The 14,766-nt window shown below is 62.5% G+C and overlaps 1 protein-coding gene and 1 long non-coding RNA gene across 3 annotated transcripts in view; one reads left to right on the forward strand and one right to left on the reverse strand.

The window, feature by feature from the left end:
• The window catches only part of TTYH3 (tweety family member 3), a 32,331-nt gene extending 24,651 nt beyond the window's left edge, over positions 1-7,680 (reverse strand). The window contains exon 1 of one of the 2 annotated variants that reach the window (XM_045461995.1): positions 7,351-7,680. In XM_045461995.1, coding sequence (XP_045317951.1) covers positions 7,351-7,473 — 123 coding nt within the window. In that variant the 5' untranslated portion in view covers positions 7,474-7,680. The remainder of the gene's footprint in view (positions 1-7,350) is intronic. The other variant, XM_045461994.1, reaches the window with a different exon arrangement.
• A 203-nt stretch (positions 7,681-7,883) lies between these two features.
• Positions 7,884-13,725, forward strand: LOC123589708. The gene is made up of 2 exons (XR_006708438.1): positions 7,884-8,606; positions 9,318-13,725. It is a non-coding gene; the product is annotated as an uncharacterized LOC123589708 (long non-coding RNA).
• The last annotated feature ends 1,041 nt before the right edge of the window (positions 13,726-14,766 follow it).

Consider the following 14,766-nt stretch of genomic DNA (forward strand, 5'->3'; position numbering starts at 1 on the left):
CTGGCGGGATCCCAACCCCCAAAGCACCATCTGGGAACCCACATGCGTCTCGGCCGGAGCCCTGGGCCCGGACTGAGGGCTGGGCTGCTGTCGCAGCTCCTGTGCCCGGGGCCCCTCACTGGGAAGGGCTCACGCCACACGGCGCTGCCCGCTCCCCTGGGGCTGGCTCTTGGCCTCGGCACCCACCCAGCCTCACACTGGGCCTCGCGGGTCCCCAGACCACCTGGGAAAGGGGTGGCACCCACCTTCTAGGCCGGAGGCCTGAGGCCAGAAGGGACGCTGGAGCCCCACACACTTAAGTACAGAGGAAGCGGGGGTCTGAGCCCACACGGGCCTCCCGAGGAAAGCTCCGGAAAAGGCCCCCTCACCCGCCGGGCCAGGCTGAGTGGGTGCCGAGGGCCCTGGCCGTGGAGCAGAGTTGGGCGCCTGGCTGGCTGTTCGGCCCACAGCCCCCCACCCCTCTAACACACTTGGCTGCGGCTCCCACATGCCGACCAGAAATTAAAAACAGATTTTCCACTGAGCTGGGTTTGGGTTTCACGAATTCCATGACGGTGAAGCCAGCGGCCGGCCGAGCAGGAGCCCAGGAGGGGCCCGGCTGTCTGTCCAAGTCCTCCCACCGGAGGTCTGAGACCCAGAGCACCAGGCCGCACGCGGACACACACCGGCTGCAGGCTGATGCCCTCACGGCGTGTGCACCCTACTCGCCCTTGCCCTCCAGGAACCACCGGGACGGAGGCCTGGCGAGGCTGGACTTGGGCTCAAGGCCCCGGGACGAGCTCTGGTGGCTCACCCCCCAAGGCAGCCCCCGCCCCACCGCCCTCTGGGTCTGGGGGCCAGCCCGCTGTCCTGCTGCCCACGCCACACCCGCTCGCGGAGGGAACGGACCCCGGAAGACACGGCACAGGAGCTGCCCTCCCCGCGGCGAGGATGTCTATCCGGCCCCAGTGCCCTAACGCATCTCCCAGCACGGCGCCCAGAACAGCCCTCCGCTCTTCCCCAGGCTTGACCGCACACACCTCTCCACTGGCCACCCCTAGGGACCCAGGCCACAGGCCTCGGATGCAGCCAGGAGCCAGCCGACGGGCCCGGTCACATCATCGGGCCAGCCGGAGCCCTGTCCCAGGACTCAAGGGGGGATGTGGCCCGGGGAGGGCAGCCTAACCAGCCTCCAGGGCCGGGCTGGACGAGACACCACAACTTCTGCGGCGGCCCTCACGACAGCCGGGAGCCCAGCTGGAGTGCATGCGGCCGGAGCAGGCGGCACCCCAGGCCGGGACCCTCCTCAGAGCGAGAAGGAAGCGGTCGCTCAGGCTTTGGGCAGGCTGGCCTCACCCCACGCCCTCAGCCAATACAGGAGAGGCCCGACCACAGCGGGTGCCTGTGGTACAAAACAGAGCCCTTTCTGAGACCCCTACGTCTCGTAGCCCACCCGCCCCTCCTGTGGGGACCCAGGCCTCAGCCAGGCTCCTCTGGGGAGCAGAAGCAGCACGCCGACTGAGGCCTGCGGGAGGACCACACGTGCAGGTCGGTGGGTGTGCGTGAGCCCGACCCAGGCCTCGGGCAGGGGACAGGGGACAGGGAGGCTCCGGAGGGGCCCCGCACAGCCCCTCTCCCACAGCCCACCCGGCCACAGCCTGGGTCCTCCGCCCGGTTCTGCGGGCACACCCCACACCCAGGCCCCTCCTCTGCAGCCCCCATCCTGCGCCTGCTATTGGCCTGGAGGCCTGGCCTTGACCGAGGCCCGCCAGAGCCCTCACAGCCCCCTCCACGGCCCGAAGCATCCTTGCTGCCTCAGCACGCCTGGTGTGTGACCCCCAGGGGTCCTGCTGGACAGGCAGCAGACCCCATTCTGGGCACGTGCCGTCCCACCTCGGGCAGGGACCCCAGCTCAGGGGTACCCTCTGGAAAGCAGCCCCCTGCTCTGGGCAACGGTGCCCAGTGTGTGCCCATCAGACCCTCCCCAAGAGCGCGAGGAGCCCCTCAGAGCCATGGGAGAGCCATGTGTGTGTCCTGGCCCGGCGCCAAGCTGAGGGCAGACCCCAGGAGGCAGGCACGGGCACAGCCAGGTCCTGCCACACCCACCACCAGCCCTGTCACATGCCCCAATTCCTGTGGGGCCACAGGGGGCCACTTCCCATATCTGTGACCTGGTCCCTGGGCTGCAGATTCTGTTCCTCCTGTGCAGCCAAAGCAGAACTGCCCGTGGCGGGGAGAGGACCCGGTCCCCACACCCGCTGAGCTTCCCTGAACCAGGCCCTGCTACGGGACCAGGGAGCCTCTGCACGGAGACTGTGTCCACCGAAGGGGAGTACCGCGCTGGAGCAGGAGCCTGCCCACATTTCCAGCCCACCGATGCTGGCCGGCCAGTGGCCTCAATTCTGCTTCTAGAGCAGTGACAATGCCCACGCCCGAGGGCCACTGTGTGGCCGCCCGCGGAAATGTTTATGAGCCTCTCTGGTACAGCGGCTGTGGCCTGGGGTGAGAGCCACAGCACACCCTGCCCAGAGCCTGACCAAGACCCCCTGGCCAGGGCCGGAACGGCCAATGTCCCTTCCTGCATATCCTCTGGGCAGAGGAGTAGAGCGTCGGGGACACGGCTCGTCACCACATCCACAGACCCTTGAAAACCAGGGGCCGCCGAAAGGCAGAACAATGGGGCCTGGTGACAGAGACCTCACACCAACGCCAAGCAGGGGATGTGCCAGCTTTCCCATTAACCACCCCCGTGACCGCCGCAGTGTAGACCTCGCGGCCGAGGCAACCAGAGGCTTCACCCTGCCCCCCGTCGGAAAGGAAAGAGCCGGTCGATCTGTCCCAGCAGGCACTTCCCTGTTCACCCACCACTGCGTCCCCCAAATCCAGCTCATCGGCTCTGTGCGTGCAGGGGGTACTCTAGAAGCTCCCGCCCACTCCTCAGTGAGCTTTGTCACGTTCGGTACGTTCTGTCACTCGCACCCCAGCATCCCGACTGTTACCATGGGACGCTGGCCACACATCAAGAACCCAGGGCCAACAACATTGTCCAGAAGTCGGTGACAATAAGGGCGTGCGGCGTGATTCTGGTTCCGAGGGATGCGCACCCCACGGGTCTGCGTGCGGGGGTGAAATCCAGCCAGAGGCGCTTTTTGGTTTTTTCTTCATGCTTTTTTCTATTTTCCAAATGTTCCGCCAACATCTATTATTTTTGTAGATGAGAAGCCAGGCAATCACCCCAGGTTTTAACCTGCTGATCAGTGATGGAAGGCAGATGACAACAGGGCCACCCCACCCACAAGACCCGGGGGCTCGGCCAACCCCAGCCTGCAGTCAGGTACTCGGCAGACCGTTTTTGAGTCATAGCTTTTAGCCAAGGCGCTACGGTCTTAGCTAGGAGACCCCTGGGCCCTGACAGTCATACAACCTAGACCTCAAACGCCCTCTAAGGGGCCACCCAGTCAGGGTTCACACATCTCCGAGCACAGAGGCAGCACATTCAGACCAGAAGGACTCCCTTATTTTGGGCCGAGGCTCGGGCTTCTCTCTGTCTCAGGGCCTTTGCATGTGCCGTTCCAGCGGCCAGGAACTGTCTCCGCCAAAGTCTGTGCATGGCTACCTCTGTCCTATCTTTAGGGTTCGAATGAACCATCCCAGCACTCAGGGTTCCAACAAGAAACAGGCCTCACAGGCTGCGCAAGCCTGAGGCAAATGCTACCATCGGAACGGAAGAGAAGCCAGTGTGCCCACTTAATGCCAGGTTCCAGGCAAGTCCCGGCCCTCCGGGCGTTCGCAGCCTGGCTGGCGGCCTTCGTGGCAGGCCAGGAAGCACCTCTTCCAGGAAGACTTCCCTGACCACTGCGCTCCTGTCCTGACACCTCACAGCTTCCAGCCGCCCTGAACTAGCAGAGATAATGAACAAAGAGAGTGAATTTGGCCTCGGCCTCCGGACACGGGGGTGTGAAAAGGCTTGGCAGGGGAGTCATTAGGGTGGGTAGGGATGGATGGGGCACACTCCCCAAGGGGCAGCCCAGAGAGGGAGATGATCCCCCCCAAGGTCACACAGATAGGAAGCAACAGAGCTGGGGCCCAGGCCCCTATTCTCCAGCCTGAAAAGGCTGTGGGACCCCTGCCCGAAGCCAGGGCAGGCCCTACCATCACCTCAGAGCACATCAGGCCCCCAGACATTGGGCCCAGCCCGCCAGCTCAGCAGGGCGACCCCCAGAGTCTCCTCCTTTCTCTGGGCCTGCGATCCTCCGGGCAGCTCCCCTAAAATGACAGTCCCCACCCATCCAGCTGCCCCTTGTGTGGGGAACTCTGGGCCCAGCCCCAGGGGAGTCGGACCAGCAGCCCCTCCTGGCAGGCAGGTGGGGGGTGGAGTAGCACAGAGCAAACTCCAAAAGCTTCTCTGCCTCCTTGCAGTCCCCGTCCACCCAAAGACCCCACTGGCACCCTCCCTATGATCTGTCCATCCGGCAAACAGCCCGGGCCCCCAAGAGATGCATCAATGGCCAGCGAGCCCCTCCCCTCAGAATGGTGGCCTCGGGAACATGGAAACCCGAGACCTTCCGCCCCAAGAGAAATGCCAGCCCTGCTCCTGCAAGGGCTCCAAAGCCCCAAGTAGGGCCGGCCAGGGCTCTGGGAGCCCTTGAAAGAGCCCCGCATCTGCTCCTGACCCCTGCAGGGGGCCAGCCGAGGGGGGCCCAGGAGGCTGACTCTGGCTCCTACCACCTCGTCATCATGTGACTCTGAGCCACTTCCCTCTCTGAGCCTCGGTTTGCTAATCTGTACAAGGGAGGCAATCATCCTCATTTCCCGGTCTGTGAGAGAAAGGACCAGTGACGGACAGCCCTGCACAGTGCCCCAAAACAGGGCCGGGCCACGGGGGTTTCCAGCGGGTTTCACCAGGGCACCCGGCAGTGGAAGGCGGGGGCCGGAAACGGCAAAGGACAAAGCCTGGTCTCCTCACACCATACACATCCCCTACTCCCCCGACCCAGGCCCCACTCGTCCCCTGGACAGTCCAGGAGGCAGAAGCCCTCCTCCCACGCTGGGCCCAGGCCACATGGGGGTGGGGGCATCGCCAGACCCTGCAGCTCAGGCAGAAGCCGGCCAAGAGGGGGCGCCTGGGGCAAGAGGACGAGGGGACCCCCGCCCGCTAGCTGCCCCCTCCACAGCCAGGAATACTAAACCAGGGGAGGCAGGAAGGGGCCCTAGGCCACAGGGTCCACGCTGACCCACTGCCCAGCCACCCAGGAAGGGAGCTCTGTCTGATGCCACCGAGCACGAAACAAAAGCATGGGGCCTCTGCATCCCCCACTGTAGCCCCACAGAAGTGCGCCAGCCCGGATTTCAGGATGTGAAAGTCCTGAAGGATCAGAGAGGTCAAGTGTTCATCCAAAAGCACCAACCCCGGGAGGGCAGGGGCAGGACGCATGTCCGGGTCTGGCTCATTCTACTAGCCCCCAGCCAGGAGCGGAGGTGGCAGGGGATGGAGACAGGCTGGTTTCCACGCCGTGAATTATTCAGTGGCTAATTCTGCTCCGCAGAGAGGAGGCAGGAGAGTGAGTCAGAGCCCTCCCACAGCGGAGGAGGGGGCAGTGCTCACAGAAGCTGGGGGCACACACCCGCAGGGGCACAGGGCCCTGCGGGAGGTCGGGCTGAGCCAGGGGGGCCGGCCCCCACTCTGGAGACCTCCACAGGCTGCAGACGTCGGGCCCTCACTCGCACCCCACAATGTGTCCCGAGAGCCCCAGGGGGCGAGGGGCCACAGCCAGTCCAACCGAGGGTGGTGGGATGGCAGGTGCAGCCTGCAGGCAAGCTCTGCCCAGGCGCCCCAGGGGCAGTCCCGGAGCTTCAGAACCGATAACTGGCAGAGAACTTCCTAAAGTAAAGCACAGTTCCTGGCCGGGGACAGCCAGGGGCCTGATGTGACGGAGCCGTGACACGTGGAAGCCCCTGGGGAGCAGAGAAGGGTGCTGCTCCCACACCGGTCGGCACCCGACGGCTGGGCTTCTAAAACGTGGGCGTTGAGTTTTATAAAAACCTTGCTGTCTCTGGGCATGCCTGGGCCAATCCCCGGCCCCCTTTCTAATCTGCTTAGAAGCAGATCAGCAGGCCCAAGGTGACCACTGAGGCCGGGAGTGGTGGGCTCCCCCGCAGAGCTGAGATGCCCGCGGTGCCCTCGCTCTCTGCTTCCGGTCTCATCCTCTAGCTGAGGGTGCCCACAGGAGACAGTTCTACACAGGCCAGGTGCGATAATGTCCACGGAATACCGGACTCCCAGGCCATCTTGACAAGGAACGCTGTTCCACTCCACCCAGGGCTCTGCAATGACCACTGGAGAGAACCCCAGAGGAGTTCCGGGTGACCAGGCATCCGGGTCATGGGGCTTCTGGAATCCGGATCCCCAGGCAGGAAGGAAATGCCCACAGCCCAGTCCCCTGCCCTGCACTCAAATGACAGTGGATCAGTGCTGGGGGTGGTGCTTGGGCTTGGCATGACCCCAGGACTAGGGTTCTACTGGGAGAGCCTGATCCCTTGGGGAGAAGGCTGCAGACCTCCACTGCCCCCCATTCTGCCCAGGCTCAGCCCCTTTCCAGCCTCCCAGACTGAGGCCCACCTTGAGTGTCTGTGGCCAGGCCTCCCTCCCTCAGGGGCAGCCGGGTCCCCAGGCAGTCCAGGTGTCACCACAGCACACACCGCACTGTGTGCATCCCACAGCCTGGCCACCCAGCAGGGAGTCACTGCCGGCCAGAGAGGGCTGGCATCTGCCCAGCTCACTCACCTACCAAAATCTTGGCAGTGAGTGGGATTCCCCAGCTGGGGGTGAGGGGGCGAGGAATCCCCCCCTCCTGGCTGGACCCAGTGCTCTCAGGTATGGGCTTGGGATCCTCTGGGTAGGGGGCTCTGCAGGGCCACAGTTCAGGGCTGCCCCAGGAGATGGACAAGGGCCTGGGTTGGAGCTGACAGCTGGCAGAGGGGGCTCCAGGGAGAAACGCTTTGAAGGCTCCACATGACCCTAAAAAGGTGGGCCTAAGCGACACCAGGGGAGAAAGCTAGAATCTGCAGGAGGGCCGCGGACCCTCCATGCAGGATGGGGGTCTTCAGGCGCTCAAGGAGGGGAGTCCCCAGGACGCAGAGGGGAGACCCTAGAGAAGAAAGGGGCTGTGACTCACGAGAAGGTGGAGGCCGTGACCCTCGAGGAGGAGGGGGGCAGCGACCCTCGGGGAGGGAGACACCCCCCGCCCCCAGCCAGACCCTCGATGGGCGGTTCGGGAATCTTCAGATCTTCGAAAGGACGGGACCGTGACCCTCGGCATGGAGGGGCCGTGACCCAGGGCCCTGACCCTCGACCCAGGGGGGCCGCGTCACCTGCTGGTAGTCGGTATCCTCGGGCCGGAACTGGCTGCTGGTGGTCTCCCAGCTCAGGTCGAAGTGGGGCAGCCGGTGTAGGAGGTTCACCCACCAGGGCGCCGCGTAGCTGACCCCGGCCATGGCCGGCCGGCTGCCTCGGGCGCGCCGCCGCGGGGCTCCCTCGTTGGCCCGGGGGGCGCGGGGTTCAGGGGCCGGCCAACCCCCGCCCGGCCGCCCGCATCGCCCGCTAGCTCCTGGGCCCGGCCCGGCCCGGCTCGGCCCGGCTCGGCTGCGCTCGGCTCTGCTCGGCCGCCCGCGCCCGCCGCCTCTTTGTTCGCCGCCGCGGCCGCCGCCGCCGCCGCCGCCTCCGCGCGCCCCCCGCCCGCGGCCCGACGCCCCGCCCCCGCGCCGCCATTGGCCCACAGCCCGCCGCCCCCGCCCCGGTAGCCGGCCCCGCCCCCTGCCGCCATTGGTTCGTAGCACGCCGGCCCCGCCCCCACCCGCCCGTCCGCCGTCCTTGGCCCTCTGGCCCCGCCCATCCGCGCGCTCCCGCCCGCCGGCCCCGCCCCCGCGCCGCCATTGGCACGCGGGACGAGGCTCCGCCCAGCAGGGCCCCCTTCCCGCGCCGAAGGGCGCCGGGCGGTGGTGTCTCCACCAGCGGGTCGTGGCGGGGGCCAAAACCCTGTCCTCACGTCCACACGTCTGGCCGCCCTTCCCCCGGGCGCTCGCTCGTGGGTTCGACCGTTGCACGTTCCTTGAGCTTCTGTGGCGTTCGGCCTGGAGGAGCTGGGCTGGCCTCCCCTGCACGCAGCCCCAGTCTGTCTGTCAAATGAAGATGATGTGGACTCAGAGCCTGGCGTGGTCACCCACAGCTGTGTGATCTTGGACAAGTTACTCACCCTCTCTGTTCATCAGTGTCCTCGTCCGTGAAAGGGAAGTACGGTGAATGTAAAGTACTCAGGACAGCAAAGTGCGACCCAGGATGTGCTTGTGAGGGGATGGGCAGGTAGATCCAGTCCCTGCCTGGCCACTCCTTTGGGGAAGCTTGTGTCTTTTATGACAAAGACAGTGCTCTGTCCTGGCCTCCTTGAGCCTGGAAATTAAGGCAACTGCCAGGGAGGGCCCAGCGTGGACTTTGGAGTCTCCTAGCCACATTTCCTAATAGGCATTATCATGCTGTATTAAAGTGGAGGTGGGAACCCCAAGAACAGAGGAGGCTGGAAATGCTGTAAGTGCATGGCAGACTCGCCCCTCTCTGCACCCTAGGGCACAAGGTGCATCCTCTTGGCTCCGGCTTGTCAGCACCCTGGGGCGTTATTTCTGGACTCCTTGCGTTCTGAGAGAGAGGTTCCTACGCCTGGGATTCTGCCGTCTGCTATGCTCTGTGGGCAGACAGGCCCCTTCTGGCAGGCTGGGCTGGGCTTTTGTGGACAGGGACAGCTCTGCGCAGTGGCTTCCCAAGAGGCCTCTCCATCTGTTCACCTGATTGCCCTGACTCGTCTGTTTTCTTGTAATAAGGCTGGGTGGCTCACTCAGCCTCCTGCAAAGGCCTGTGGGCACAGGAGAGGCCTTTTGGAAACTGTGTTTTCCACCCTTGGGATAATTTACATACCACCCAGTTGGAGAATAATGGTGGGGCAGGAAGAGAGAGGTCACATTCTCCATCCCTAAACGGCATAGTTTTCTGGTTCCTGTCACTGGCAGTGGGACACACAGTCACAGATGCCCTGCTTCCCCCTGACTCCCATGCCCCGGCACCGGGGCGGCAGGCCCACCAAGGTCCCATGTGGATGCATGGGGACTATCAGCTCTTTTCCAGGTTTCCAGAAGCCTCGAAATATTGTGCATTTTCCTCCGATAAGGCCAGAAAGCCTGACTCAAACATAAAATGACAACTCAGCTGTACTGAGTTGACTTGTGTCCCCCCTCAAAAGATATGTCCGTGTTCTAACTCCTAGTGCTTGTATGATTTTATCTGGAAACAGGGTCACTGCAAATGTGGTCAGGTGAAGAGGAAGTCATCCTAGATTATGGAGGGGCCCCAATCCAATGACAGTGTATCTTCACAAGAAGAGAGAATTTGGATACGTCAACTAGGAGATAGACACAGGGGAAAACAACATAATGAAGACGGATGCAGAGATGGAGGTGACGTGTCCACAGCCAAGGAACCTGAGGGTCACCAGAGCCACCAGCAGCCGGGAGAGAGGGGTGGATCAGAGTCTCCCTCAGAGCCTCAGAAGGGATCGACCCTGCGGACCGCTTGAGCTGAGACTTGGATTTCCAGAACTGAGAGATGGTAACTGCCTGTTGTTCAGGCTGCCGGGTTTGTGGTACTGTGTTACAGCAGCTGCAAGAAACCCTTACATCAGGCCGTTCAGAGCTTCTGCTGGGCAGGCGTTCTCTGCCTCTGATTGGCACGCATCGGCAAGGGAGGTCATCACTGATTAATGCTTGCAACACAGTGTGATCTGTGAAACCTTTTCCTAAGGTGGTGGGGGGCGGTCCCTGGAGAAAGAATACTAAAGGGGCGCAGGGTGGAGAAAAGGAGGCACCCGTAACATACGGTCCTGGAAAAGCACTGCCAGAGCCCCAAACTTACTGCTCCTGGGGGCCTGGGTATTGGAGAGAAAATCCCCCTGGTACTGAAGGGCATCCAGGAGACAACACTTTCTTGTGGCCTGGAGGGGAGGGTGCGCAGGAAGGATCCAGGGGCTCTGGAGTCTGACACTTGCTCCTGTCCCTGATACGTAAACTGGGGTTCCTGCTGCCCAGTCTCTAGAAAGGCAAGGGGTAAAGGGTGAACACTGGGTAGAGGGGGAGGGGCACAAGGAAGCCCTGTCCCGACCCCACCCTCTGGGTGACTGGTGGCACTGGCTGGACCTATGGTGGTTTTTCCTGTCCTGAATGACTGTGGCCAGACTCTGGCCCCACTCTACAGATGCAGAAACTGAGGCCAAGCTCTCACCATTGCTCTGGAGGCATGGGAATCACCACAGAACCAGGGAACCAAGATGCATTCTTGTACTGTTGGCTACAGACCGAATGGCCTGAAATAGGGCACTAGTGGTCCAAGAAAAGAGGACTCAGTTGGCTGTGCTGGCCCCTGACCAGGGCGCCCAGGAACACACTCCAGTGACTCAGCGGTGACTCAGGACGAGGCAGCAGATGCGGAAACCGCTAGTCCTCTGCCAGCTAGGGAAGCAGCCCCGGGTGGTGATAAGCAGCTGGGGCATCCGAGCCCCTCTACCCGGGAGGACCCAGAGCCGGGAACCCAGAAGGCCTCCGCACAGCCGTTCTGTGAAGGCAGGAAGGACAGCCTGGCGGTCCCCAGCTGGGCAGCCCTGAGCCACGAGCCCCCGGAGCAACCCGCCCCACCAGGTGCCCACATCACAGAGGGGGTGGGAGGGGGTGCTTCCAGGCTCAGAAATGAGGACACTTGTTCCTAATCCACACAGTCAGACGGCAGACATATGGGCCTCGGTTTCCTGTATGTGAAATGGGGCTAAAACCAGCCCCACGACCTGGGGAGCTTGCGTGGTGGAGGCCACGCGTGGAAAGCGCAGCGTGAGTCCGTCTTCCGTGCGCGCTCCGTCCACGCCCCGCCCCCGCTCCACGCTCCGCCCCTACGCCAGCGCGCTCCGTTCACGCTCCGCCCCCGCTCCACGCTCCGCCCCCCCGCGCCGGGCGCGCTCCGTTCACGCTGTGTGCGTGGAAGCCATTGTCGGGCTTACCCACGGCTCCTCCGCCTCCAAGTCCGGATTTTTTTCTATGCTGTGTTTCTGAGTCAGGTTTTGCACGCGGTCTCCGATGCTCTGTGAGCCTCAGCCTCTCACGGTGAGAAGTCTATGAAATGACAGGACGCAGCCGCACCGACAGCCAGGAGGCGGGAACCGCCCGAGGGTCCTTCAGTGGCTGAACGACAGGTGGCACGGCCACGCCAGGGGCGTTAGCCAGCCGCGGAAAGGAACGCAGCACCGGCTCACGCTGCCACGTGGATGGACGTCGAAAACGTGACACGGAGTGACGGAAGCCAGACACAAAGGGCCACATCTCGTGTGCTTTCTTCCGTTTATTAGACCCACAGTAAGTAAACCCATAGGAACAGAAAGTGGATTAGTGGTCGCCAGGGGCTGGGGTTGGGGGCGGGGTAGGAGGAAGAATGGGGAGTGACTGATGAATGGGTCTGGGGTTTCTGCTCAGGGTGGTGGAAATCTTTCGGAAATGATAGAGGTGATGGTCGCACAACATCGTGAGTGTACCAAATGCCTCTGAATCGTTCGCTTAAAAACGGTCAGAATAGTTGCGTGTATCTTACCACACACACAAACACACGCACACACACAAAATAGGATTACAATCCTCCCTCCACCCTCCCTCCCTCCCTTCCTTCCTTCCTTCTTTCCTTCCTTCCGGTGAAGTACGGTTTGTGGGTGGGGGGCAAGGACAAGAAACCTGCTTGGAAGCATCTGGAACGGAGTGGGAGGGCAAGCCAGGCCAGGAACTCCCCAGGATCTGTGTCCCAGGCCAGGAAGGTGGCTGGGTTGAGGCTCCTGAAAGGCCGTCCCAAGACCTGTGGGCGCCAGGAGAAAGGCCAGGCAGGGCCAGCCTCCCAGATGCTGGGGCGGAAGCCAGAACAATGGCATCCCCTGCGTTTGGACCCCTTCCAAAGAGGTTCACGTTTTCCACGGAGAGAGCACTCACGACAACTGGCAGGGAGAAGAGAAAGCCAGAGGCCGGGTTTCCCAGCTGTGATGTGTGCTGTGCCGCCAGCCCACCGCCCGCTCCCCACAGACACCTGGCTCGTGGGTCCTGGCTGCGGGAAAGCCTCAGGAGCCCTGCTTTCAGGTTGGCCCGGTGGCGTTGGCCGTGTGGCTCGGAGGCTGGGAGAGATGCCATCCAGCGTGCTCCCCGAGAGGTCCACAGGGCGAGCCAAACACTGACCCAGCCAGACTGACGACGTGAGCACCCCTCACTTGTCTGGAACCACCTCGCTGGCAGCCTTGCGTGTCCAGAGAGCCCCTGGAACCAATAAGTCAGCAGGGATGGGCCGTGGCAGCCGGGGATCCCGCCCCAAGTCCCAGCCTGCAAGCCTCGTCTCGCTCAGAGCCTCCTTACTCCTTGCCTGACACGCGGCACTGACAGGGCTGGTGTCCGGACCCCAGGGCTCATATGAGAGGAGCCTGGAAAGCAATCACAGACACTCTCCTCCCCGGGCGGGGCCCCTCAGCCCTGCCCGTCTGCCCAGCGATGTGTCACCTGGCGAGCGTTGTACAGAGAGAGTGTCGCAGGACCCAGGGCTCATGCCAGGCTTCTCCCGCCAACTACAAGCCCTTTGGAAAGTCGTGTCACCTACGGGGGCTTTATGCCCGCCAAGCCCTGCTTCCCCATTTAACAGCTGGGAAAACTGAGGCTCCGTGTCACAACCCCGGCACATCAGAAAGCGGGAAGCTGTGTCCGGTAGCTCTCCTCGTGGCAGGGAAGAGACTGTGCACAAGCACAAGTGTTAGCACGAACACACCCGACCTGAGCCAGACGGCCGATCTTCGCAGCCCACGAGAGAACTGTGGCTCCTTCATTTCACAGACAAGGAATCTAAAACCCGGAAGATGAAGCCGCTCGCCCTGAGTCCCGAGCCAGGGAGCCGGAGACAGTGTCGCCCTCGTGGCAAGCACCACAGGGCCACTGTGTGGTGAACAAGTCATCCTGGCCGAAATTGAGGTCCAGCCTTTGCCTTCGGCTTCGGGGAGATCTGCATCATGTCCGATAGACGTGTCTTTGTTTAGCGCGGGGACCAGTCATATCAGAAAGTCCAGCCACGTGATTTAGGATGGGGGCTTTGGACCACGCCGCATCAGTCCACCTGGTAACCATGTCGACAATGGACCGACCAATCGATCAAGCCTACGTCGTGGAACCCAAAAAAACTCTGGGCACCGGGGCTGGGGTGGGTGCCCCTGCTTGGCAACGCTCTGTGCGTTTTGTCACACGTCAGTGCCGGAGGGCCACGCGTCCTGAGCGCAACAGAAACTTTCCCCGTGGACCACCCCCATCCCCACCCCGGGCCGCCGTCTCCTGTGACGTATCTGCTTTCGTGACTTCCGTGAGTTCTCCTAGCCAGTTTTGGAATCTCTGCGTGGTTTGCGGAACTCTCCCACCTTGCAACTGGTGAGGTGAGGCGTGAGACCGTCTCAGGGCCGATGCCGACTCCCCTTTCACACTTGGGTCTTGCTAATCCCCACACGAGACAGATGACCACCATCCCCGCGTCAGGAGGAAAAAAGGCTCAGAGGGTTAGGTATAGACGCAAGGTGTAAACCCCTGTCTCTCAAAATTTCTGGTTTGATTCTCTCTGCCGTGCAACCCCCAAATAACGTATTTTTAAAAGACCAACGGGTGACGCATTTGTTGCTGAATAGTTAACCTCCCCCAAAACTCAGTGGCTTAAGACCACCTATGCCGTATCTGTTTGTGGCTCCGGGGCTGACCAGCGTGGGCTCAGCTGGGTGGTCCTTTGGTGGCTGGCAGGGTTGTACATGTACCTGCGGTCACACGGCAGACCCACTGGGCCATCTGGACGGTCTCAGATGGCTGGTGCTTGGTGCTGAGCCGGGGCCACACTCAGCTGAGTTGGGTCGGCTTCTTCCCCAGTGGGAAGGAGAGCTTTTAAGCCCTGAAGCGTGAACACTTGCCTGCTCGTGTCCCATTTAATAATGGGTCCCATTGGCCAAAACCAGTCATGGCCAAGCACAGAGACAATGGGCAGGACTGAACAAGGCACGGACACAGGGGAGGGTGGACACGGGCCGGGGCTACGTCAGTCAAGATCGAGCGGACTTCCAAAAGGGGAAGAGGTTCTTAAAGTCCTGTGCAGTCCCTTCCTCCCTGGCAGGCGCAGAGGAGGAAATGGATGTGAGCAGCTGGGATGAGAGGGTCTGAGAGGGTTCCTCCCCACAGCTCGGGAACCTCACCTCTGTCTCCAGGAGCAGCGGGAAGGGGACTCTGGCTTGGTCTCTGGCTTCAAGCTGGTGACAAAGGCTGGCCGGGCAGCTGTTGGAAGGATGGACTGTCAATCACACTGTCCCTGTGCTTGGGGAGAGAAGGCTCCTTTCTCGGACCTTGGACCTTCGGAAGCAGGCCAGCAAGTGTGGGGAGGGATCACGGCCTCTCGCCGGGGGCCGTGGGAGAGGCAGGCTCTCCCCGCCCCCTCCTGAGCCCTGCCAGCTGCTCCCAGGCTTGGGCTGTCTGGTGACACCGTTCCCCTTCCAAGAGCTGAGACCCTTCAGCCGGGCAGCCTTCCAAGCCTCAGTCTCCCCGTCTGCAAACGGAGGACGATCTTGCTTCCCTCCCTGGGCGGGTGCCAGGGTTACGCTAGAAAGAGGATGTTCACAGCTGAAACCCAGCTTCCTTCCCTCACTGTAAGCTGTTTCCCCA

The sequence above is a fragment of the Leopardus geoffroyi genome, chromosome E3 (assembly GCF_018350155.1).
Source record: "Leopardus geoffroyi isolate Oge1 chromosome E3, O.geoffroyi_Oge1_pat1.0, whole genome shotgun sequence".
Lineage (NCBI taxonomy): Eukaryota > Metazoa > Chordata > Mammalia > Carnivora > Felidae > Leopardus > Leopardus geoffroyi.